Source organism: Schistocerca piceifrons, chromosome 6, assembly GCF_021461385.2.
Source record: "Schistocerca piceifrons isolate TAMUIC-IGC-003096 chromosome 6, iqSchPice1.1, whole genome shotgun sequence".
NCBI classification, from domain to species: domain Eukaryota; kingdom Metazoa; phylum Arthropoda; class Insecta; order Orthoptera; family Acrididae; genus Schistocerca; species Schistocerca piceifrons.
In genome coordinates this window covers 199083991-199110415 of record NC_060143.1, presented here as the reverse complement: position 1 = coordinate 199110415, position 26425 = coordinate 199083991, and the positions used below count along the sequence as shown (strand labels likewise).

General features: G+C 46.7%; 1 protein-coding gene across 6 annotated transcripts in view; it reads right to left on the bottom strand.

Moving 5' to 3' along the window:
• Positions 1-26425, bottom strand: part of LOC124802933 (E3 ubiquitin-protein ligase HECTD1) — a 325190-nt gene that overhangs the window by 217911 nt on the left and 80854 nt on the right. For all 6 annotated transcript variants that reach the window (XM_047264012.1, XM_047264018.1, XM_047264013.1 and 3 more), the window contains exon 13: positions 4539-4680. In XM_047264012.1, coding sequence (XP_047119968.1) covers positions 4539-4680 — 142 coding nt within the window. The remainder of the gene's footprint in view (positions 1-4538; positions 4681-26425) is intronic.

The window sequence follows — 26425 nt, the reverse complement described above, 5'->3', positions numbered from 1 at the left end:
TTTTGGTGTTGAGACTATGTTCCATTTAACTGAACAAGATAACTACCACAATTAAGAATAAGGGGAACATAGCAGTCAAAGGCCATAGCTTCACGTTTTGGGCAATTTCCTAAGAAAAGATTTTCAGCCCATTCTTACATGCCAAAAAGACATTTATAGAGATCTGGCTTTTTCCAAAATTGCAATAAAATGCCAAAAATTTTATTTTTCAGCACGGCTCAGCACCACTAACACTCGTGCCTGCATTTCAGAGCATTTCTTAACAATGAGTTGCCACAGCAATGAACTGGCCAAAAGAGGCCTATATCTCTCACACTGCACCATTGGCCTCCAATGTAACCTGATCTTAACATATGTGACTTATTTGTGGAAGTTTGGTAAAGGATTTGTCTAACTTTGAATGAATTTTGGTGCCAAGCAGCAACAGTGGTATATGCAGTACGTCTAGATGTGCTCACAAAAGTATGGGATGAGTATGACTATTGTCTGGATGTCCGTTTTTGTAGAGGGCATACTGAACTTTTGAGAAAGGTAAATGAAAAATGTACTCCAAGGTTGTATGTGCATGCATGTCAAATGCAATGGCACTAGCTGTAAAATAAGAACTTTGTAGCCCTGTATGTAAGTTAAAATTCACCTCAAGCTTCTATCTTCGTTCAAATAGAAGATAAAGTCCTGTTAAATCTGATTAATTGTTTGAAACACCATGTATTTAATGATGCTGAAAACCACACCTAAATTTTAGTTTTACTTTTTCAATCATCTGAGTTCCTCCTACCAGTGCCAACAACAAAGAATTCTTAAGAGTTCAGCTATTCAACTGTAAAGTATATGTGTAGAACTGTAAACGGATCCTAGCCAAGGCTCAACATACGTTACGCACCAAGAATAATGGAGATGTAACCCTTGTGCGTGATTTCTGGTTAAGCCACCTCACAAGCACAAGTATAAATTTAAAAATTACAGGGTCGCCACCAGCCCAAGCCCTTCCTAACAATTAACAAAAGACCGAACTGGAAATTACCAGTTTAATTTAAATAAGAATTTAATTATAAGAATGCAATTTTTTTCAAAGAAACTAACAAGATGAACAGCATTGTATGTCGTACATCAATGAGCTTGTTTAATTACATGTGAATTCCTTAACTTTGAGACAGTATGCCATTCACGTTGATTTTAACTCCCATTTTTGTTCATCACAAGCAAGCAGATTAACTTCAAAAAAATCAGGGAACAGAATATTAATTTGAAAAGTGGCACCAATGAAAAGATAAAGGAGGCTGAATTTATCTTTTACTTAGCACATTTATTTCATGACTGAACTTGATGCACATCCTATGAATACACAAGACTGGTGCCTGGATAAAAAATTTAACTAAACAGTTCGTCAAAAATGGTAGAATAGTGCAATTAAAAAGCACACAAAAGGGAAGTGGAACACAGTAATTCAATCATACCCACAACAGAAATAGTTCAGAGAGATACCTATCACCATTATGCTAATGCACTAGCTTGGAAAGCGGTTTATCCATTCGCAAGGTTTGTATACTAGATATACAATGCGGAATCCATGCCTGCCGCTTACGAACGGCTGAACTTCAGCACATGGTAAACTTGATCACGAGTTAACTGTTCAGAAATTAGACATTAAGCCAAGCACAAATTTAAGAAATTTTAATGGTGCAATACCAGAATGATTTTGCCACCACAAAATAAAATTAACTCAGCCAGGGAGAAACCCCCCCCCCCCCCCCCCCCCAATTGTTTCAACTTACACGTGGTCCATTCAGAAAGAAACCGTTACAAACATTTGCTCTATGAGCACGAAAAACTGATATTTTACTGACATACACACGAAGCAATTAAACTGGTAATATCAAAACCTACTGCAGTGCCGTAGTAGACCAGAAGGATCATAGGTTATCACACACGAGGTACAAGACGAACACAAAGAGAGAATAGAAAATAAGAACAATAAAAAGTCACCCTCGCTCGAAAACACTATTATTCTCACACTCACCTGAAGTTATACTGACTAGCTTTTCCTGAACATATTCCCTGCTAGAAATTCCACACCGTGATGTCCGAAAGGAACAAAGCAACTTCCGCACTTTTAATTTCAAACCACCATCATCGCCAACTCTTTTAATAAAATAATTATGCCACATTCCAAAAATACGTAACTACACACGCTTCAGTTAAGCTGAAGTACTTAAATATTCCATGAGTTTAACATAAGGAAGTTCTAATTCAACTTACTTCCTGTCAGCAGATATCACCTCTGGGACCTGCGAACTATACTCACCAACCGCTAGCTGCAGAGTGTCCTTTCTCCACCGAGCTTCACCTAACTAACGGTGCAATGAAATCTACCAGACGGGTAGGCTTCCACCACCAACCTCAGACTAACAGGGGTAAACCTCTCTGACCAGGTACTGGGATCCTAAGTTGGTCATCCTGTGCTACCCTCCAAACGAGGAGCAAACATCACCTGCTCTAGCAGACGACAACCAACTCAGCGGCCCCCCACAGAAGAAACCCGAAACCACACGTGAAAACACTCATTCAGTCACATTCACGCACACATAGGGTAGAGTGAAGGGAAAAACATAATAAATACAGGTCATGATTTCCAATGGAAGAACACACAAAAATAAAACATAATATCGTTTAATAAGCCTTAGTTTGATTGCCCAGTCTTTCTGGGAGAATCAATAAATTAAACCGCAATCAGGCAGTGGACAAAATAGGATGCACAGAATCCAGTGAGACAAGCGTCTTATGAAACAATTCTAGAGAGAGACGATTATTAAGGACATCATTGCACAGCCCAGACCACTAAGGACAGAAACTTGAAATTTGCAGATGGTGTTGATCTTATACTGTAGGCACCATTTCAGAAAGGATTTTTCAAAATTCCACTCCTAAGGGGGTGAAATAGTATTTTGAAAAGCATTTTGAAAACATTTCACTACTGAGGCAATTTCGAAGATAGACCTACGAAAATCGGTATTTGGGTTCTCAGTCAGAAATAAAGAAATACATGTTTCAACATTTTTTGAAATTTTATCCCTATGGGGGTAAAATAGTGGATTATTTTTAAACAAATCATTATTAAAGAAACTATTTAAGTATTTTTAAATGTAGATTATGAAAATTGGTATTTGACTCCTTGGTTAGGAATTAAAAAACATGTGTGTTTCAGTGTTTTTGGAAATTTAACCACTGAGGGCGCGTATTATGAAATATTTCATTTTGAAAGAATTTTTAAGGCTACATGCATGAAAATGTGAATTACGTTTCTTGGTTAGAATCTAAAAAATTACATTTCATTATTTTTTTAAATTGAACCCCTATGGGGATGAAAGTTTTTATGGAAATATTTCATTGTGCAAGCATTTTTAAGGTAAATCTAAGAAAATTTGTATTTGGCTTCTCTGTTAGAAATTGAAAAACACGCCTTTCTCTTTTTTGAATACTCAATCCCTAAGGCAGTGAAATGGGGGAAAGGGGGGGGGGGGGTGACATGTTTTATGAAAATATTTCATTGTGAAAGCTTTTTTAAAGCTATACCTACGACAATTAGTATTTGGCTTCTTACTTAGAAACAAAAAAATACATGAAATTCCTGGCAGATTAAGACTGTGTGCCCGGCCGAGACTTTAACTCGGGACCTTTGCCTTTCGCGGGCAAGTGCTCTACCAACTGAGCTACCCAAGCACGACTCACGCCCCGCCCTCACAGCTGTACTTCAGCCAGTACCTCGTCTCCCACCTTATGCAAGGAACTTTCATAACAGTGCTGCAGAGTGAAAATCTCATTCTGAAAAAAATACATGTTTCACCGTTTTTTGGAAATTCAATGCCTCTGGGGGTGGAATAAGGCCACACATTTACTTACTCTTCATCTACCAGCCCAAATCACTAAGAATAGAAACTTCAAATGTGGAGAGGGGGTGGATCTTGTACTGCAAGCCTCGTTTAAGAACAGATTTTCAAAATTACGTTCCAAAGGGGGTGAAATAGGGTATGAAAGGTTTTTTGAAAATATGTTGCTATTAAGGCAACTTTGAAGCTACAAATACAAAAATTGGCACTTGATTTCTCAGTCAAAAATTAAAAATACGTGTTTTAGCATTTTTGGAAATTCAACCACTAATGGGGTAAAATAAGGGACGAAAATTTAAAAAAATATATTTTGTTATGTTAAAAAAATTAAAGGTAGATCATGAAATTGATATTTTACTTCCCTGTCACGGAATGAAGTTTCTATGGAAATACCACTGCAAGAATGCAAAAGACACAATTAACAAAAAATCGGACTCCACCGATGAGAATCTCTTTTTGGTCAGAAGTACATTCAGCAAAGGTCATCCTTTTATGACCTTAAATAGCGTGAAATGTTTAGAATGTGTTGCAATTTATGAACAACATAAAAAATTCGATTAAAAAAAGTAAAATAAAAAAATTCTGTGTAGAGAACACAGTCTACATGAGCGAAGCAGCAAGCGCTAAGCTAGAAAAATTTTAAATACGTACCTCATTATCTAATACTGTTGCAATAACTTCAACCAACATTGTACCAAAGTTATATGTTGGCGACTCGGGGCTACACACTTCAACTAACAGGCTTGGCTGGATGTAATGTACCATCTTCTTGATGAGACCCAGGCTGGCTTTCCTGTAAGCACAAGTAATGTAATGAGCTATTAATATAAATTGTATTCTGAACAAAATTTGTGAGCAAACTGTCAAGAAACCCTACACGCTCAACAGGTACGATTAAGGTCATTTTACTAAACAGATAATATTTGTAGATATTTAGAGTCTGCAGTGAAACCATGAAATGTTACAATCAGGAGCCTTCTTTTTATCTGCAGTGTTCAGTTCAAATAGCTTAATATTCAGATCATTATTTCAAATGATTTAATGTCATATGCAGCAGTCATCTTTTCTTTACTGGCTGTATGACTGCACAATTTCACTGTTCAATCATTATCAAGTATTGTATAGAACAGAACCACCGCGTGTTCCTGTATGACCAATCACTTAAAAGTTAAAATTAGTAAAAAGTGAAATCTTAAGATGCGCTACAAAAAATGCAACTTGCTTTAGAAAAAATTCGTTGATGGCATACTATCCCACACAAGTCTCTGCACTTGCACATCACAAAAACATCAACATTCACTGACCTATGAATGCAGGTGGTGTAAGTATCATCAAACTGAAACCACTATCACCATTACTATAGATGCACATCATAGTTTTTAGAATTTTATGTACTCCATGTCCTAACACACTCAACATATGCATTATGGACGCACAAAGTATAATGTGAGCTTGGGAATACACAACAGCTGTTGCATAGGTCTTACACTAAAGTATACTTAAGACATACAAAGATTACATGCTCACTGCACATAGGCAAAGCACACAGGTGTTTTCCTTCATTTGGGCTTACAAGTTGTAAGATATGTTAACGTAAAGTAAAAGCCAGAATTTATAATTTACCAGTCGAATAGCTAAAATGAAATAGTTTTATAATAAAACAACAAAAAATATAAAAAATTAATAAAACTAACACATGATGATATGCCCCCCCCCCCTCTCATTGTGTCAACATATCACCATAGCAGTGACTCATTCTTACATGGCCCTGCAGTGCCTCGCCACAGAACATGCAAACATGGTCATTAAATTTTGTTTTTTGTGTCTCTCCTTGGTCATTTAAAACAAACCAACTGATGTGAATAACAGAAGCAGCGAGTCTTCAATAGGATCACACAAAAGAGGAAACTGTTGGGTAGAGGGTGTGGGGAAAGATTGAGATAAGAGGGTTACAGGAGTGAAGGATGTGTTGTAAGGGTAACGTATTGCTTCTTCCAAACTTAATGATGCTAGCAAGGTTATAGATGACATGTGGAAAGAATTCAAGCTTATCCAAAACAAAGTTGTGTTACCTAGTGAAGTGGTGATTGTTTTGAAGTGCGGAGACTTTCGAACAAAGTTTAACAAGAAGTACTGGTATGCACTTGGTCAAGTGAAGTTAATATCAGATCCATGGGATCCGGGGAGTCATCTATCCCCCAGGGATGTTAACATTCTTAGTTAACGGGTGGAGTGTAATAATTTTCCTGCACCAAATTCCCCTAAACTCTTAAACTATTCTATCCTCCCACACTTAGAGGTACTGGTTAAAACCTTACCAGCGAGAATTTGTTATTACATCATTCAAAATTGCTCCTGGTAAGAGATTTTCTTGTTCCAGTCAGATGTCCCGACTTTGCACGGCTGCACCACGAGGCAGAGAATGCACACGTTGTCTCCGATCTTAGTCATTTGGCACAGCCTTCGGACAATATATATTAGGTGCCTGGTCACTTCTTATCTCCCTAAGTCACAGGAATACTATTCTCATGCAGAATGTAATATAGTCAAGCCAGCTTTTGCCTTTTTGCTCTACACGAGGTTTCTGTCCTCGCAGAGCTGGCCCTAGGACAACTGCATTATTCTTTGACACAAGTACCGTCATAGTCGGTCCAGAGTTCAAATTTATATTTTCTAACGCATATTTGCCTTAATGAACGGGAGTGAATATTACGTTAGCAGAACATACAATATTGGACGAATAATTAAATAGTGATGATACTATAGCATATTATGTTCTATTTTGTATAGAATATTTTATACCTTTTATGAGATGTCATGTAGACGGGAAGGTTTGTATTGATTTTGAAAGGGGTGGGTAGTGTAAATAAGAGCATGATTTACATTAACAGAGAAATCATGGCTAACACAGAACACACATCACACCTTTTTTTAAAAAAAGAAACACCTCGGAAAACAAGTGTGACTGGCTCTTCACCATTTGTCGTTTCCATAGGGTTGCTAAGATTTTCTTCGGGGACCTCAAGGGTGAAGGTCTAAAGATGGCCTTGTACGCCAAAACTGGTTAACAATAAAAGTAATATTGTAGAACAAAAGCAAACTGGTGCTTTTCATTTATTATAATGTTGTTATACCAAGAACTGACGGAAGATTCTGTTAATACAACACTTTATAACTGAAAATAAAAACCATTTTCACATAGGAAACTGAGGACCAGTTCAAACATCTGTGCATCATCTGCTAATATTAAAGACAAGGAATCTGGAAGGCTATACTTAGTATGAAGGGGCAAAAGAAGGGGACATTACACCAATATATGGAATTCTGTCAGTCTGGCTCCACAGCCACATTGTGTGGGTCGCTCATTAGACTCCTACGAGAAGAGCGGAAGGAAGAGCGCCAAACAGCAGTAGTCTCCGTGATTGTGTGGAGTTTTACTGAGAGCAGTAGTGCACCAGATGTCATTCCACTTTTGGGCAAAAGAGAGATCTGACGTGTATCCACATATCTGCATGTGGAATCCTGAAAGGGACTGGAGGTGGGGGTGGGGGCAATTATCTGTCTCTCTAGCCAAACACTTGGCCAGTTCGTTCCCTGGGATGCCCACATGGCTTGGTGGTGGTGGTTGTTGGGATGTTTAAGGGGGGACATCAGTCCTCCATTCCAAAATCAGGCGAGACATAAATGTGCAAAGCAGGTAAAACCCCAAGGGGAAGGAGACTCCCCCCCCAGGCACTGAAAGAACACAAATGCGGCAACGAACACTACAGACAAGAAGAGTACAGATGAACACCAGACAGAAAGAAACAGAAGAAAAGAAGATGGCCGGAGACTGGTTGACTGACCACGAGAACAAAAGGCCGACTACACACTAAAATCTGCAACCAAATATGAGACACTCGAGGACAAGAGACACAGAAAGGGAAAGGTGCAGGACCTCCCTAAATGGAACCATAAAAAGGACTACCACGGATAAAATTTAAAACGTCGTCAGCCATGGAGGCATCGTCACATAAAACCAAAGGCAAAGTGCCCAAGAGATTAAAAGACTGCCGGAGGGTGCGCAGTCGGGGACACTCCAACAGAATGTGGGCGACCGTCAGCCGGGACCCACACCGACACGGGGGGATCCTCCTGACGCAAAAGATGGCCGTGCATCAGGTAGGTATGGCCGATGCAGAGCCGACACAGGACGACAGAGTCCCTGCGAGAAGCCTGCAGGGAGGACCGCCACACGTCGGTCGTCTCCTTAACAGCCCACAGTTTATTCGGAGATGTCATGTCACGCCACTCAGCAGTCCACATCCCAAACACCTTACGGCGCAACACCAACTGCTGATCACGAGCCGGGAGGGCGATCTCCAAATCTGGGGCGTCGATCGCCCCTTTGGCCAGCCTGTCAACACGTTCGTTCCCCGGGATGCCAACGTGACGTGGGGTTCAAACAAAGACCACCGAACGACCAGAACGGGTAATGGTGGAAACAGACTCCTGAATAGAGGACACCAGAGGAGAAGAGGTATAGCAGCGGTCGATGGCTTGGAGGCTGCTCAGGGAGTCACTGCAGATGACGATGGACGTACCTGAGCAGGAACGCATATGCTCAAGAGCGCGCAATATGGCCACCAGCTCTGCAGTAAAAATACTGCAGCCAGCCGGCAAGGAGCGCTGTTCAACATGGGCAGCGTGAGTAAAAGCGTAGGCAGTGCGACCATCAACCAGGGAACCATCAGTGTAGACAGTCTCACAGCCCGAAAATGAGGCGAGGAGCGCAAGAAAAAGGTGACGGAGGGCCACAGGCGGAACCGAGTCCTTGGGTCCCTGTGCCAAGTCCAGATGGACGGACGGCCGGGGCAAACACCAGGGAGGCGTAGGTGCACGGACTCGGAAGGGAGGCAGAAGAGGGAATGACCCCAGTTCCGACAGCAGGGACTGGACGCGGACAGCTATGGAAAGCCCAGACCTAGGTCGCCGTTCGGGCAGATGGAGGACCATGGCAGGGAAAAGCAGGCAACGATTGGGATGGCCCGGCGACCAATGCACGTGGACAGCATAGTCGGCGAGCAGTCGATGGCGGCGAATCCACAGCAGGGGAACCCCGGCCTCCACCAGTAGACTATCCACGGGGCTTGTACGAAAAGCGCCAGTTGCAAGCCGAACCCCACAGTGGTGTATGGGGTCTAACAACGTCAACACTGAGGGTGATGCAGACCCATAGGCCAGGCTCCCATAATCAAGCCTGGACTGCACAAGGGCTCGTACAACCGCAACAGCGTGCAGCGATCCGCACCCCAAGATGTGTGGCTCAGGCAGCGGAGGGCGTTGAGGTGCCGCCAGCACTTTTGCTTCAGCTGAGTAATATGAGGAACCCATGTGAGCCGGGCATCAAAGACGAGTCCTAAGAAGCGTCAAGTGTCCACCACTTCAAGCAGGTGGCCGTCGAGGTAAAGTTCAGGATGAGGGTGGACCGTCCACTGCCTGCAGAAGTGCATAACTCGAGTCTTGGCTGCAGAGAACTGAAAACCACGAGTCAGAGCCCATGATGCTGCCTTGTGAATCGCTACTTGCAGCCTGCGTTCGGCGACTCCCGTAGTCGTGGAGCTAAATGAGATGCAGAAGTCGTCGGCATACAAAGAAGGAGACACCGACGACCCCATGACTGCAGCCAGACCATTAATGGCCACTAGAAATTAGGAGACGCTCAACACCGAGCCCTGCGGGACCCCATTTTCCATTGTATAAGATGAACTAGAGGTGGCACCGACTTGCACCCGGAAAGAGTGGCGCAATAGAAAGGTTTGAAGAAAAGCCGGGAGCCGACCACGAAGACCCCACTCATGCAACGTAGCAAGGATGTGATGCCTCCATGTGGTGTCATACGCCTTCCGCAGATCAATAAATACAGCAACGAGATGCTGACGTCGGGCAAAGGCCGTACAGATGGCAGATTCCAGCCGCACCAAATTGTCCGCAGCAGACCGGCCCCGACGGAAGCCACCCTGGGATGGAGCGAGGAGACCGCGCGACTCAAGGACCCAACACAAACGCCGCCCCACCATACGTTCGAGCAATTTGCACAAAACATTGGTGAGGGTAATGGGACAATAGCTGTCCACCGCCAGTGGGTCCGCACCGGGCTTCAAGATGGGGACAATAAGACCCTCTCGCCATTGCGACGGGAACACGCCCTCGCTCCAAATGCGGTTAAAGATGGTGAGGATGTGTCTCTGGCAGTCCCTGGAGAGATGCTTGAGCATCTGCGCATGGATGCAGTCTGGTCCTTGTGCTGTATCAGGGCAATCGGCAAGGGCAGCGAGGAATTCCCTCTCGCTGAAAGGAGCATTGTATTTTTCAGAACGACGCGTGTGGAATGATAACGGCGTCTGCTCGGCTCGCTCCTTGAGAGAGCGAAAGGCGGGGGGATAAGTTGCAGTCGCAGAGCTCTTAGCAAAGTGCGCAGCAAGGTGTTCAGCAATGGCGGCAGCATCCTTGCAGACAGCGCCGTCCAAGGAGATCCCAGGGACACCCATAGGGGTCTGGTATCCATAAATCCGCCGGATCCGGGACCACACGAGCGAGGGGGAGACACGGGAGCCCAGGGATGAGACATACCTCTCCAAGCACTCCTGCTTACGCCGTGCAATAAGACGACGGGCCAAGGCACGAAGCCTCTTAAAGGCGATGAGGGTCTCTAGAGACGGGTGCCGCCTATGACGCTGGAGAGCCTGCCTACGGTCGCGAATAGCCTCAGCAATCTCCGGCGACCACCAGGGTACGGCCTTCCTCCGAGGGAGTCCAGAAGAGCGGGGGATGGCAGCCTCAGCCGCCGAAATGAGTGACGTGGTTAAGACACGGACCACCTCGTCAATGTCACCCTGTGGGGGAGACTCAATGGTTGCAGTGGAAGTAAAAGCCGGCCAGTCAACCCTGTGGAGAGCCCAGCGGGGCAGGCGCCCAGAAGACTGACACTGGGGCAGTGACAAATAGATGGGAAAATGGTCACTACCACACAGGTCAGGATGCACCCTCCAGTGGAGGGATGGGACAAGTCCGGGGCTGCAAAGAGAGAGATCGATGGCCGAGAACGAGCCATGGGCCACACTGAAATGCATGGGAGCACCGGTGTTCAAGAGGCTAAGGTCGAGCTGAGCCAACAAATGCTCCATGGCACGACCGCGGTCATCGGAGACAGTCCCACCCCATAGAGGGTTGTGGGCACTGAAATCGCCCAGTAACAAGAAAGGTGGCGGCATTTGGGATATCAGTGCAGACAGGACATGCATCGCGACATCACCAACCGGTGGAAGGTAAAGACTGCAGACGGTAATAGCCTGCGGCGTCCACACCCTAACAGCGACAGCCTCTAAAGCCGTTTATAGAGGGACAGACTCGCTGTGAACAGAGTTATGGACATAGATGCAGACGCCACCAGACACCCTTTCATAAGCTGCTCGGTTCTTATAATAACCCCGATAGCCACGGAGGGTGGGGGTTCGCATTGCTGGAAACCAAGTTTCCTGCAGAGCAATGCAGAGGAAAGGATGACGGCTGATAAGTTGGCGGAGCTCAGCTAGATGGTGGAAGAAACCGCTGCAGTTCCACTGGAGGATGGTGTTGTCCATGGCTGGGAAAGGCGTGACGGGACTGGGAAGGCAGATTACGCCACTGGGTCACCTGCTGCCTCCGATTGAGCACCTGTGCTAGTGCGTTCCATGGCGTCAGAGGGACCGGCGAGATCGAGGTCCGCAGCGGACGCCAGGATCTCCACCTCATCCTCAGAGTTGGAAGGTTGCGGTGGGACAGGTGCCACTGCAATGTCAGGATGCTCGGGAGCCTTTTTCTTCAACTGCTTTGCACGCTGTGCCTTTGGAGGGTCTGGCTGGAAGGGCCCCTCTGGGTCAGTCTCAGGGACGGACGACGACTGTGAAGCCCTATGACCAGCGACCGGTTGTTGTTTCAAAAATTTGCGGATGTCCGCTTTGGCACTGGGCAAAGCCTGGGATGGGAGGGCCCCAAGGGACCCCTTCCTGGCTAGAGTAGCTGAAGAAGCCTCAGGCTTCTCCGGCTGGGAAGGGGGAATGAATGTCCCCGATGGTTGGGGTGGTGTTGCTCCTGGAGTAGAAGGTGCAGGAGCAACAGAGGGGGAAGTGCCCTCCACAACCAAGGGGGCCGGTTCATTCTGACATAGCTGAGAGGCAACAGTACGTGATGACACGGAAGAGGATCGTACCGGTGTTGCAGCAGCGGCATAGGTGGATGTCATGGGCACAGGATGGAGCCGCTCATATTTCCGCCTTGCCTCGGTGTAGGTCAGGCGGTCCAGAGTCTTATATTCCATTATCTTCCTTTCCTTCTGGAAGATCCTACAGTCCGGTGAGCAGGGGGAATGGTGTTCTCCGCAGTTAACACAGAAAGGAGGCGGGGCACAGGGAGTATCGGGATGGGAAGGATGGCCACAATCTCGACAGGTGATGCCGCAAGTACAGTGAGACGACATGTGCTCGAACTTCCAGCACTTAAAACACCGCATCGGAGGAGGGATATATGGCTTCACATCACAACGGTAAACCATCACCTTAACCTTTTCTGGTAAGACATCACCCTCGAAGGCCAAGATGAAGGCACCGGTGGCTACCTGATTATCCCTCGGACCCCGATGGGTGCGCCGGACAAAGTGAACATCTCGTCGTTCGAGGTTGGCGCATAATTCATCGTCTGACTGCAGAAGAAGATCCCTGTGGAATATAATACCCTGGACCATGTTGAGACTCTTATGCGGCGTGATGCTAACTGAAACATCCCCCAACTTGTCACAATTGAGCAACATCTGTGACTGGGCAGAGGATGCCGTTTTGATGAGCACAGAACCAGAGCGCATTTTGGACAAGCCCTCCACCTCCCCGAACTTGTCCTCTAAATGCTCCACAAAAAACTGGGGCTTGGTCGACATAAAACAAGTCCCCATCAACCCGCATACACACGAGGTACTGGGGCGAATATTCCACACTGCTGTCTTTAGCCAGGCGTTCCTCCCATGGAGTGGCCAGGGAGGGAAACGATCTCTGATCAAATTTCTTCCCGCTGAGGTTAGACCTCGATCGCTTAGAGACTGCTGGTGGAGGCCCACCAGCGAGAGACGATGTACCACGCTTCATTGCGGGTCATCCGCCCTGATGCCACCCACTCCGACCAGGGGCTCTCCCCACAGGCGCCACCCTGCCGCAGCAAAGACCACCTGGCAGGATGGCCTTTGCCGGGAGTCCCGATGCCCCAGAGGGATAAGCAGCTACTCCTCGGCATAAGTGGGGAGGTAGCAGCTCAGGCATCAGCAGTGCGATCCCTATGTAGTCAGGGGGCTACCACCAAGAGGGTACATGACGACCCCACCACAATGGACTGGCTACCGTGCTGGATGTCGGGTGTCGAAATATCCATGTACATCATGAGGGCAAAGATGGAATTGCACATTGGAGGGAATGTATGCCACCCAGAACACACTGCAGTGGATGTGGCCGGAAGCTCAATGTAAGTCCAACTCCATGAAAAATCAGGTGTGCCAGATCTTAGGGCAAGATGGATGTAAGATGCACCACGTAAGGTGTCCTTCCCCAAATGGTACGCACTAACGGAAAAATTTAGAAATGGAGTGGTCAAACCCCTTAGGGGACCATCACATTAAAGGCCGAAACAGTTGAGACTCCTCTTAGTCGCCTCGTACGACAGGCAGGAATACCGCGGGCTTATTCTTACCCCCGAACCCACAGGGGGGGCAACATGGCTTGGGGCCCAGGAAAGATAACTAAGCAGATTTCACGGTCAAGGGCAGAGAGAAGGTCATTGACAGCAGAGACCAAAGGGTGACAAGATTAGCATCGTTCTATAGCCTGCAGGCTCCTCATTGAGTCGGTACATATTAAAACACGTTGAAGGGAGGCCCAAGTATCAAAACAGAGGGCCATGTGAAAGGCTACCAGATCTGCTGTGAACAGAATACATGATACTAGCAGCAAATGGTGTTCCGTGTCAGTGGGAGACGTAAAAGCGTATCCTATCTTATCTATCGTTTTAGAACCGTCAGTGTAGAAGATGGTAGCACCCTGGAACTCTTCTAGGACGGAATGCACAATATGATTGAATATCATAGGAGCAACAGAGACCTCTAGGAGTTGGCTCCATCGTATGTGTAGAGGGGGAATCCCCACTTGTGCAAGGAGACTGTCGCTGTCAACAGGACTAGTGCTGAAAAAAAAGACAGCCAGATGCACTCCATAATAATGAAGAGGGTCATGTAGTTTCACAGACAGGAAGGATCCACTGGGCCATAAGCCTGACAACCATAATCCAGTCTGGACAAAACCAGAGCACAGTAAAGATTGAGAAGAGTAGCACAGTCTGCACCCCAAGATTTGTGGAACCAGGAGACGGAGAGCATTAAGAGCTCTCATGCAGATAGTCTTCAGGTAGCAAATTGGGTCAGCCACATCAGCTTTTTATTGATAAAAAAGGAGGCCCAAGAAATGGGACTGCCCTGTAACATTTAGGCAAAAATGCAGAAGCCACGTTTTGGAGGGAGAAAATTGGAAGCTATGGGAAAGTTCTCACGCAAAGGCCTTTCGGATAGTGTTCAGCAGACACTACTCAGTGGGAGCTGCAGCAGATGCAAAAATCATTGACATACAATGCTGGGGTAACCAGAGGCCCAACAGAGGTTAAAAGCACATTGATGGCATTGAGGAAGTTTGTGACACTTAACAGAAAACTCTGTGGGATACTGTTCTATTGGATCCAAAGGGTGCTTAGTGAAGTGCCAACTCAAACCCGGAAGAACTAGTGGGACAAAAACTCGCAGATAAAAACTGAAAGATGGCCACAAAAGCCCCAGTCATGGAGGTTAATTAAAACGTGACGGCGCAAAGCCATGTTGTATGCCTTGTGTAGATCAAAGAAGACCACGACAAGGCGTTGACTTTTAGCAAGTCTGTCAGACTGCTGTTTCCAATTTGAGTTAATAGTCAGTAGCAGATCATCCTTTCCAGAAGCCACACTGATACAGGGACAAAAGACCTCGAGATTCGAGAACCCAATATAATCTTAAGCTAGCCATTCTCTTGAGCAGCTTACAAAGTACACTGGGCAGGCTGATCAGTCAGTAGCTGTCAAGAGATGTTGGGTTCTTCCTGGACTCAAGGGTGGTGTAACCCCATGAGCCAAATTCGGCTGAAAGACCGTGAGTAGATGTTGCCGAGCCTGTAAGAATTCCCATTCAGTGAATGGTTCATTACAGATTTCTGCTCGGTGGGGTCGAAACAGAGGGGTGTTTCTTTAACTTCTTGTTTCTGCATGAGAAAGGTAGCAAGATTGGAAGATAATGCCAATTCTGAAAGGGCCAATGGAGCAGTACACAGAGCTCTCTCTAGGATAAGAACTCGGGCAGTTGGCTATCACTGGTGGCCCAGAAGGCTACAGAACTCAGACCAAACCAAGGATGAAGAGGCACATGTCCCCAGGGAGGAAACATAGTGCTCCCAGCACTCCTTTTGATTCCGTTTAAGGTAGTGAGCCTTTGCACGGAGACGCTTAAATGCAATAAGTTTAGTCTGTGAGGAGTGTCATTTAAATCATTGCAGAGCCCATCAGCGGTCCTGATCGTCTATTGCTACAGCCTTTGTCCACCATGGTACCAGTTAATGACAAGGGGGACCTACGAGCAGGGGGATAGCAGCACCAGCGGCGTGAAGTGTAGTGTCAGACACATCTTGCACGACCATTATCAATGCAATTTGAGAGAGAGAGGTGTCTAAGTGCACAGCAGATGCATATAAGAACCATCTTGCTCTGCGGAATCCCCAATGTGGGAGCCTGTTTTGCTGGCGGTGGCAGGGGAATGATAGAATCACTGGAAAGCGGTCAGTGTTACAAAGATCATCATGGGGTGACCAGTGTAGTCAAGCTAAGAGACCAAGGGAGAAAATTGTGGGATAGATTGCAGAAAAGGTGACATGAGTGGCACTTGAAGTGTATAGGAGAACTGTCATTGAGGAGACTCAAGTCAAAGCCCGTAATAAGTTGGTCAATTAGAAGACCCACTACCCATTGAAGTGGCATTCCCCCACAGGGGATGGTGTGCATTGAAGATCCGAAGGAGATACGGGGATGGGAGTTGCTGTATTAAGGTAGGTAGTTCAACATAAGAAAGTGGCCTACATGGACGGAGGAAGACATTGCAAATGGTGATTGTTGAGGTTGTTTGCACTCGTACCATTATTGTTTCCAGGTTGGTATGAAGGGGGAACCAGTCACTAATGACATCGGTGCGAATAAAGTGCAGACCTCTTGAGATGCAATCTCGGGGCTGGCACGGTTCTGACACAACACCTGATAACAACGAAACGATGGAGAGTGGTCATCACGGAAATGCATTTCTTGTAGAGCAAGACACAATGTAGGATAAGAGGGCACAAGTTGTGTTTCCATTAGGTGATGGTAATATCCGCTACAATTCCACTGGATTATCATGTGGTGAGAGTGCAGGTCAGGCGTAAAGAAGCCAAGGGGAGGTCTTGTCACTGGGTCAGTGATCATCACCGACAAGGATGGGGTGACATCCATAAATAACATGTCAGACACAGGCTACAAGGGGGAAATTGGCACCACCAGGGGCACTGGGAGGTGGAAGGGGGTAGCTTGTTCTGGGACTATTAATTCTTATTCTTCTTCCTCTTCTTTGAACAGGCTTGGCAAGTTCTGGAACCAAAAGAGAGTGAGCGATCTTCTTCTTCCTCTTCTTTGAACAGGCTTGGCAAGTTCTGGAACCAAAAGAGAGTGAGCGACCTTGGCATGCACAGACTGTGTAGCCTGTGACCAAATTGTGGTAGCAGGCCTCCGGCCTGAGAGATGATGTGGGGAGGGGTCCCAGGAGGAAGCCCCATCACTGGCAGGCGCCGAAGAAGGGGGGACCCTTTTCCAGCCTGGGAGAGGGAGCGGCACCTGGAGGGGAGAGGGAGAGGAGAGGGGTTAGGACTGGAGTAAAGAAAGATGTAGGAGAGGTAAAGGATGTAACAGAGGCAAAGGTAGAAGACATCAACACTGGGTGGAGATGGTCATACTTTTGATGAGCCTCAGTGTAAGATAGACGATCCAGGGACTTATAATCTTGTATCTTCTGTTCTTCCTTAAGCATGGAGAGTGGTGGTCATGACAACTTACACACACAGGAGGTGGAACACAAGGGCTTCCCTCAGAGTGGGTGTCCACAGTTACCGCACAGTGGGAAGACATATGCCCAATATGCAAGTGCCGAAAGCACTTCATGGGTGGTGGGATGTACGGCTTCACATCACATCAGTAACACGTAACCTTAATCTTCTCTGGGAGATTATCTTCCTCGAATAAAGGTGTCGGTATCGGTGTGGTTGTCTTTATTACCCTTCTGCGTATGTTGAACAAAATGAATGCCGTGCCGCTCCAGATTAGCCCAGTGTTTCTCATTAGTTTGAAGGATGAGGTTCCTATGAAAAATCACTCCCTGGACCACATTCAGTGACTGGTAAGGGATAACAGACACCTGGACATCGCCAAGACAATCACAAGCACGAAGAGCTGCAGACTGGGCAGCAGAAGACGCTTTGATCAACAGAGCTTGACCGCATCTTACTGACAGACTCCACTTCGACAAACTTGTCCTTGATATCCTCCACAAAAAACATCATCTTTGTGGCAGTGAATGTGTCCCCATCTGTCCTAGTACAGATCAGGTTGTGGTGGTAGTGTTTCACCTCAAGCCAGCGAGCTTGGCTCTCGTCCCAGCCTGTAGCGAGGGAAGTGAAGGCTGCAAGAACATATGAAGCAGCATTCAATGTTCTGTTACCACTCAAAGAGATGGCCAGATTTCTGCAGCTTGATTCGCTCCATGTGCTAAGTATCCACCCTGATACCACCCACTCCATTCAGATGCTCTCCCCACGGGTGCCACCCAGCCACATCAAGGGCCATCCGGCAAGGCGGCCATTGTCGGGAGTTCCGATGCTCCAGGAGTACAAGCAACCACTCCTTGGTATACATGGGGAGACAACAGTTCAGGTGTCAGTAATGTGACCCCTGTGTCGTCAGGAGCGGGCTCAGTCAGATGGGTACATAAAAGCCCCACCATGCAGACTGGCTACATGTGCTGGCAACTTAGCAGTGCAAAGGGGGACTCCACCACATGGACTGGCTATACATGCTTGTGACCTAGCAGGGCAGAGGGCAGGGGAGGGGGCTACGGAGGGGATGTGAAGGAAAGGAATGGGAATGGGAAAGGAATGGAAAAGGAAAGTGGGGTGGGGGAGGAATCCATGCCGTAGATGATAGGGTGGGTGTTCTTCCCCAAATGGCTCACGCTAAAAGCAGAAAATTTAGAAGTGGAAATCAAATCCCAAGGGGGGACCAAAACACCAAAAAGCATGAAAGAACAGGCAAGAGGAACAAAATCACATGGAAAACAGGGAACCAGGCGGATAGCCAGGTCAATATAAACAAGAAAACAAAGAGATCGGAAGGAGGGAGCAGCAGGCAAGGAGTGAGGATGGGGAGGGAGGGGCACGATGAAGGAAACGCAGCCCGAGAAGCAAGAAAGGGCTGCAACATCTCGGGGTCCCATGCATACCACACACAAACTCGTGAAAGAACTATGAACCCCCTGGGGAGGAAGTATGAACGAAGAGTTTTTATTCTGATAATGTACGGAAAGTTCTGGTTGAAAATTACAAATTATTTAGGAATAATGGAGACTATTCACCAAAAGGAAGAAGCACTGCATCATCAATAGGTGCACAAACAAAAGATATGGAGCTTGACTAGATTCCAGAATGCACTTCCTTTTTCTAGCTGCAGGAAAAATATGCGCACACACACACACACACACACACACACACACACACACACACACACACACACACCTATCTCTCTACAGTCGACGGGACACAATGTAGGGAGACAGGTGTGTGTGTGTGTGTGTGTGTGTGTGTGTGTGTGAGATCTTTATTCCTAAATAATTTGGCTCTTTATGTTGCTAATGTTTGCAACTATTGTTTTCAGTTTGCTCTTACTTGTGAGGAACTATAGACATTTCTTTACTTTCATTTGCTCTGTAATCCAGGGAATTAAACAGCCAGAAAAAGGAAATACATGGTAATACTGCCCAAATTCCAAGCGTTTCTAGTTAGACCACTCAGCCAAAGTGCTAATGCAAAGACAAATTTTAATGTGTGCAAAAGAACTGAATCATTTAACAGTCAGACATAGTGAAGCAAAGCATTAACCAGAGAGAACCATGGAAAGGTCCACGACTGTTGTATGTGTCTCCCCGTCTGGGATGGGGAGACTCCTGAACTTGTGAATAGGCCACCACACACTCAATTCAGAGGTATGCATGAATTTGCACTGTTGCAGGCACCTCTTTGCCTCTTCATGCAATAACTGCAGGCATCTGGTGCACAAGAACAGTTGCACAGGTGTAAATGCACCTTAAGAAAGGATGCAATCCCATAAGGGATTGCACTACAGAGACCCATGTCAGGAAAATAGATACCACACAGCAGAACTGCGCAAAAGCAGGGAAAATGATACACTATCCTCTCCATCGCCTCCAAGAAGGATACACCAAACACCATGCAGAGGTCATCGCAGGGACACCATGTTGTCGACGCAATCTTCAATGACATTCAGAGCTGTGTGAAAAGGCAAGACCCATTGTACTGTTATGTTCATAAAGAACCCCAACACTGGCCTGACAGTGTCACGACAATGGTACACCAGCAAGAACAAAGACTCAGAAACTGGGAAATGAACGAACGGTGTCAGTACAGAATTGATTAGTACATTGAAATGTCAAGAATGACTTCGTAAACGTAAGATGAGGGCTGCGAAGCATGGGAATCTTGAGTTTCACAGTAGATAGAGCCACTCATGTGAGTGTAATAAAGGGATCAGCACTGAAGAGTATGATGCACAGTAACACTGATGGAAGAATAAAACTTAAAGACATAACAAAAGAAATAAGACACATGGAGACGTGATGTTAACGATGATTGTAGATGACAATTTGTGTGTGTGTGTGTGTGTGTGTGTGTGTGTGTGTGTGTGTAACACAAGTTTCTTGTACACAGGGCAGTCAAAAGAAAATGAGCCAGATGGAGAAAGTAATTTAACAGTTTACTATTCCAAAAGTAATCACCGTAACTGCTAATACATTTATCCCACAGTGAGACAAGACAGTCAGTGCTTTCATGGAAAAATGTTGATGGTTTCCTATGGAACCATGATTGTGCTTAGTGTGCATCTCTTCATCTGAAGTATACATATGGTCACAAAACGTTTTTGTCAGGGCTACAAAAATATGAAAATCGCATGGGGAGGAATCAGGACTGTACGAGGGTGTTAAGGACTTCCCAGTAAAACTGCTGTAGCATAGCCTAAAGAAGCTTGGTAACTTATGTGTGGGAAGAGGAAAGGACTTACTGCGCCTGAATCAGGGTAGAAGGCATGTGTACTGTAGTGGGAGCAGTGATGGGTACAGACAGGTGGGGGACAGATACTGACGAATTTGAAGCCATGTGTGTGACAGGAATGAGCAATATGTTGTAGAGAGGGTTCCCACCTGCACAATTCAGAAAAGCTGGTGGTGGTGGTGGTGGTGGTGGGTAGAATCCAAATGACACCAGCTACGAAGAAGCACATCGTGTTGGGTGGCACATTCAGCAGTTGAGTGGCTGAGCTGTCTCTTGGCCACAAGCTATGGGCAGGCAGCTTGTTAGTCACAATCCCCATGTAGAATGTCGCACAATGATTGCAGCTAAGTTTGAAGATCACATGGTTGCCCTCACTGGTGGCCCTGTCTCTGATGGGGTAGGAGATGCCAATGAAAGGAACTGGAATAAATGGTAATGGGAGGATGTATGGGCACAAGGCTTTCATCTGGGTCTATTGCAGGAATACACATGCAAGGCAAATGGTTGGGGGCAGGGGTGGGTAGGGACAGACAAGGATAATGCATAGGTTCGGGGTGGGGGCAGCGGAACAGGATAGTAGGAAAGATATTTCTCATTTCAGGCCACAATGAGAGGTAGTGAAAGCCCTGGCAGAGAAAGTGATTAACTTGTTCGAGTCCTGGATGCTACAGAGCCAGGGAGTGCTACTCCTTTGTGGCCAGACAATGGGTAAGTGGGGCATAGCAGGAGTCTGAGGAGACACGGCAGAGGTGGTCTGTTTCTGGACAAAGTCTGAATATCTCCGTGAAACACTTGGCATATTTGGAGAGGGACTGCTCATGGTTACAGATGCAATGCTAATGGGTGACCTCGCTGAGGGACTGCTCACGATTACAGATGCAATGATAATGGGTGGCCTGGCTGTATGGAAGATGGAAGGGATTTCTTGGTGTCGAATGGGTGGCAGCTGTTGAAATGCAGGTACTGCTGGTGGTTGGTAGGTTTGATGCAGACTGAAGTAATGATGTAACCATTCTAGACATTGAAAATTTTCAATATTCCATAAATAAATAAGAACCAGACCTTCCAAACATTACAAATACTAAATGATAAACAAATGCAGGATGCACGAACTGAACCTGTGATTGTAACCACTACATCAAAGAGGATGACCTGGAGTGGGGAAGGACAAGATTTCGGCTGGCGGGCCATGCCCAGGGCAGAGTGCAAAGCTCTCAGTCTAGCTGGCATGTTTTCCTCACCATCACGCCATGCTGTCTGAGAATGAGGAGGGGTAAGAGGGGAAATTTAAATGGCAGTGCAGCCGCAATGCATACGACTGTTTTATATTTCACATTTCTCAACAACAGACCACAAACAAAACAAATTTTCAGCTTTCGTTAACTATTTTTGATGCACAGAAGACAATTTTTATTTGGTACAAACTGTCAGCATATGCACAGACGCAGAAAATTTCAGAGCTTTGCACTCACGTTGCCACTACTCATGACTTGTTTAGTTTCATAATCACTCATTTTTCCTTCATAAATTCAACAATTATGAGTTTCAAAACTGAAAAATCATTCCAGGCATGGCCCTTGACTTAACCAACGTACTTTGCAGTAATATATAAAGGTTCCGTATGCTTTGTTCAGTTCCAATGAAAACTGTTGCAAATGACAATGGAATAATGCGTGCAACTTCAGAAATTTTACTGTTCGTGCCACCAATTTCTTCACGTGCTCCATGCCCGCAAACTTAGTGCAAAGTGCTTCTTGATGTGCAGAACAATGAATTTGCAGAAAATACCACCGGTGTAATGGCAGGCAGTTATCTCTCAATATTAGTAAGTGTAACCTACTGCGTATAACAAGGCGAAAATCCCCATTAATGTACAAGTACAAAATAAATGCCCAGTCTTTGGAAGCGATAACGTTCATCAAGTATCTAGGTGTGACTATTCGAAATGATCTCAAATGGAACGATCAGATTACACAAGTAACGGGCAAGGCGAACTCTAGATTGTGGTTTATTGGTAGAATCTTGAAGCGATGCAGTCCTTCAACAAAGGAAATTGCTTACTATATGTTAGTTCATCCAGTCTTAGAGTATTGCTCGTCTGTATGGGACCCTTACCAGTTGGGTCTCAGTCATGAACTTGAAAAGGTCCAAAGAAGAGCGGCAAGATTCGTGACTGGTGCATTTAGCCATTGCAAGAGTGTTACAAATCTCATAGAAAGTTTGAAGTGGGGCACACTTGCAGATAGACAACACGCTAAACGGAAGGGCTGCTTACTAAATTCCGAAATCCGATCTTCACTGAGGATGCAGAGCATATATTATTACCACCAACATTCAAATCATACAATGATCACCATTCAAAAACAAGGGAAATTAGAGCTTGTACATTTTGTTTTTTTTTTTTTTTTTTTTTAGGGCGCACAACTTCAATGGTCATTAGCGCCCTGACTACGTTAAGAATGCACCGCGAGGCACAAGTTTAAAACAACAACTAAAAGGGAAAACACGATAAAAGACAGACTGACAGGCATATAGGATTAAAAAACAGCATCATCAAATGTCCTTAGAGAGGTTTGTCAAATTGATAAAACGAAGAACACGAGCAGCTGCTCGTGGGTCATCCGCTAAAATGGCATCTAAAGTACATGGCGGGTTAAGATCTTGACGCAGTGTGTTAAAATCAGGACATGACATTAAAATGTGGCGGACCGTCAGCAATTGCCCACATGGGCAGAACGGCGCCGGTGCAGCCGTCAGCAGATGGCGATGGCTGAACCGGCAGTGTCCAATGCGTAACCGGGCCAAAACGACCTCCGCCCGCTGAGAAGGGCGGGAGGAGGACGTCCAAGCTGCGGGAAGAGGTTTCAAGGCCCGAAGCTTGTTGTCTGTAAGTGCAGCCCAATCAGCATGCCACAGCGATAAAATGCGCCGACAAATGACCCTGCTATAATCTGATGAAGGGACACAACAAGAAGCTGTCCGAGGCTGGAGGACCGCAGCCTTGGCCGCGGCATCTGCAGCTTCGTTCCCAGGGATACCGACATGGCCAGGGACCCACATAAAGCTAATCGGGGAACCGACGTCCACCAGCCGCTGAAGAGAGCGTTGGATCCGGTGCATGAAAGGGTGAACCGGATACGGATCACTGAGGCTCTGGATGGCGCTCAGGGAATCGGAACAGATGACATAAGCAGAATGTCGGTGGCGGCAGATGTAAAGAACAGCCTGGTAGAGGGCAAAGAGCTCAGCTGTGAAGACCGAACAATGGCCATGGAGCCGGTATTTGAAACTTTGTGCCCCGACAATAAAAGAACACCCGACCCCGTCATTGGTCTTTGAGCCATCTGTATAAATGAAGGTCATATTGATGAACTTTGAACGAAGTTCAACAAAACGGGAGTGGTAGACCGAACCGGGGGTAACCTCTTTTGGGAGCGAGCTGAGGTCAAGGTGAACGCGGACCTGAGCCTGGAGCCAAGGTGGCGTGTGGCTCTCGCCCACTCGAAAGGTTGCAGGGAGTGAAAAATTAAGGAGTTGAAGGAGGCGACGAAAGCGAACCCCAGGGGGTAGCAGGGCAGACACATACAACCCATATTGACGGTCGAGAGAGTCGTCAAAAAAGGAACGATAAGACGGGTGGTCGGGCATTGACAGTAGCCGACAGGCATACCGACAAAGCAGTATACCGCGCCGGTAGGTGAGTGGCAATTCGCCAGCGTCAGCATGAAGACTCTCTACGGGACTAGTATAAAACGCTCCGATCGCAAATCGTAAACCCCGATGTTGTATGGAGTTGAGGCGGCGTAAGATGGATGGCCGTGCAGAGGAGTATACGAAGCTCCCATAATCCAGCTTGGAGCGAACGATCGACCGGTATAGACGAAGCAGGACGGTTCGATCCGCTCCCCACGACATACCACTGAGAACACGGAGGACATTTAAAGAACGGGTACAACGGGCAGCCAAATATGACACATGTGGAGACCAGCTAAGTTTCCTGTCAAATGTAAGACCTAAAAATTTTGTTGTCTCCACGATTGGGAGAGCAACGGGACCGAGTCTTAAGGACGGTGGGAGAAACTCTTTGTAGCGCCAGAAGTTAATACAGACCGTCTTCTCGGCAGAAAAACGGAAGCCATTGGCGACACTCCAGGAGTAAAGACGGTCAAGAGAACGCTGAAGACAGCGCTCCAGGACACGTGTACACTGCGCGCTGCAATAGATGGTAAAATCGTCCACGAAAAGGGAGCCTGATACATCAGCTGGGAGGCAATCCATTATTGGATTGATCGCGATGGCGAAGAGAGCGACGCTCAAAACTGAGCCCTGTGGCACCCCATTCTCCTGGCGAAAGGTGTCTGACAGGACAGAACCCACACGTACCCTGAACTGTCGATCCATTAAAAAGGAACGAATAAAAAAAGGAAGGCGACCGCGAAGGCCCCATGTATGCATGGTGCAGAGAATGCCCGCCCTCCAACAGGTGTTGTAAGCCTTCTCCAAATCAAAGAACACAGCCGCGGTCAGGCGCTTCCGCAAGAAGTTATTCATAATGAAGGTCGACAAGGTAACCAGATGGTCAACAGCAGAGCGGCGCCTACGAAATCCACATTGTACATTGGTAAGTAGGCGTCGAGACTCTAGCAGCCAAACCAATCGAGAGTTAACCATTCGCTCCATCACTTTACAGATACAGCTGGTAAGCGAGATGGGTCGATAACTGGAAGGCAAGTGCTTGTCCTTCCCCGGCTTAGGAATCGGGACAACAATAGACTCGCGCCAGCATGCGGGAACATGTCCCTCAATCCAGATGCGATTGTAAGTACGAAGAAGAAAACCTTTACCCGCAGGAGAAAGGTTCTTCAGCATCTGAATATGAATAGAATCAGGCCCTGGAGCGGAGGACCGTGATCGGCCAAGTGCGTTTTCGAGTTCCCGCATGGTGAATGGGGCATTATAACTTTCACGATTCGAGGAGCGGAAGTTAGGTGGCCTAGCCTCCTCTGCCTGTTTGCGGGGGAGGAAGGCAGGGTGGTAATGAGCGGAGCTCGAAACCTCGGCGAAAAAGCGGCCGAAGGCATTGGAGACATCCTCAGGGGCCACAAGGACGTCATTCGCGACCGTCAAGCCAAAAACTGGTGAGTGGACCTTAGTGCCAGATAGCCGGCGCAGGCTACCCCAGACAACAGAAGAAGGAGTAAAATTGTTGAAGGTGCTTGTGAAAGCAGCCCAGCTGGCTTTCTTGCTTTCTTTAATAATACGACGACACTGAGCACGTAATCGTTTATAATTGATACAATTCGCCACTGTAGGGTGGCGTTTAAAGGTGCGTAAAGCACGTCGACGAGCACGTAAAGCGTCTCTACATGCTGCAGTCCACCAGGGGACTGGTACGCAATGTGGAGAAGAAGGAGGGTGAGGGATGGAATATTCAGCAGCAGTGAGAATGACTTCCGTGAGGTGTGCGACCTGACGATCGCAGCTTGTGAAGGTTTGATCCTGAAAGGTCGCCCAGGAAGAGAAGAGCCCCCAGTCTGCCTTGGAGATGGTCCAACTAGAGGAGCACGGAGAGGGGGTATGCTGCAGGAGATGGATAACACACGGGAAGTGGTCGCTCGAATATGTATCAGAAAGTGCATACCACTCAAACCGGCGTGCAGGTTGGGGAGTACATATAGAGAGGTCTAAATGGGAATAGGTGTGAGATGTGTCCGAAAGAAAAGTAGGGGCGCCAGTATTGAGGCAGACAAGATTGAGCTGGTTGAAAAGGTCTGCTAACAGGGAGCCCCCCGGGCAGGATGCTGGAGAGCCCCAAAGGGGATGGTGGGCATTGAAGTCTCCAGTTAACAAAAATGGTGCAGGTAGCTGAGCAATAAGTTGCATCATGTCTGCCCTGGTAACGGCAGATGACGATGGAGTGTAAACGGTACAAATGGAAAATGTAAAAGTGGGGAGAGTAATGCGGATGGCAACTGCCTGCAGGCCAGTGTGCAATGTGATGGGATCGTAGTAAATATCATCCCGGGCCAGCAACATAACCCCTCCATGAGC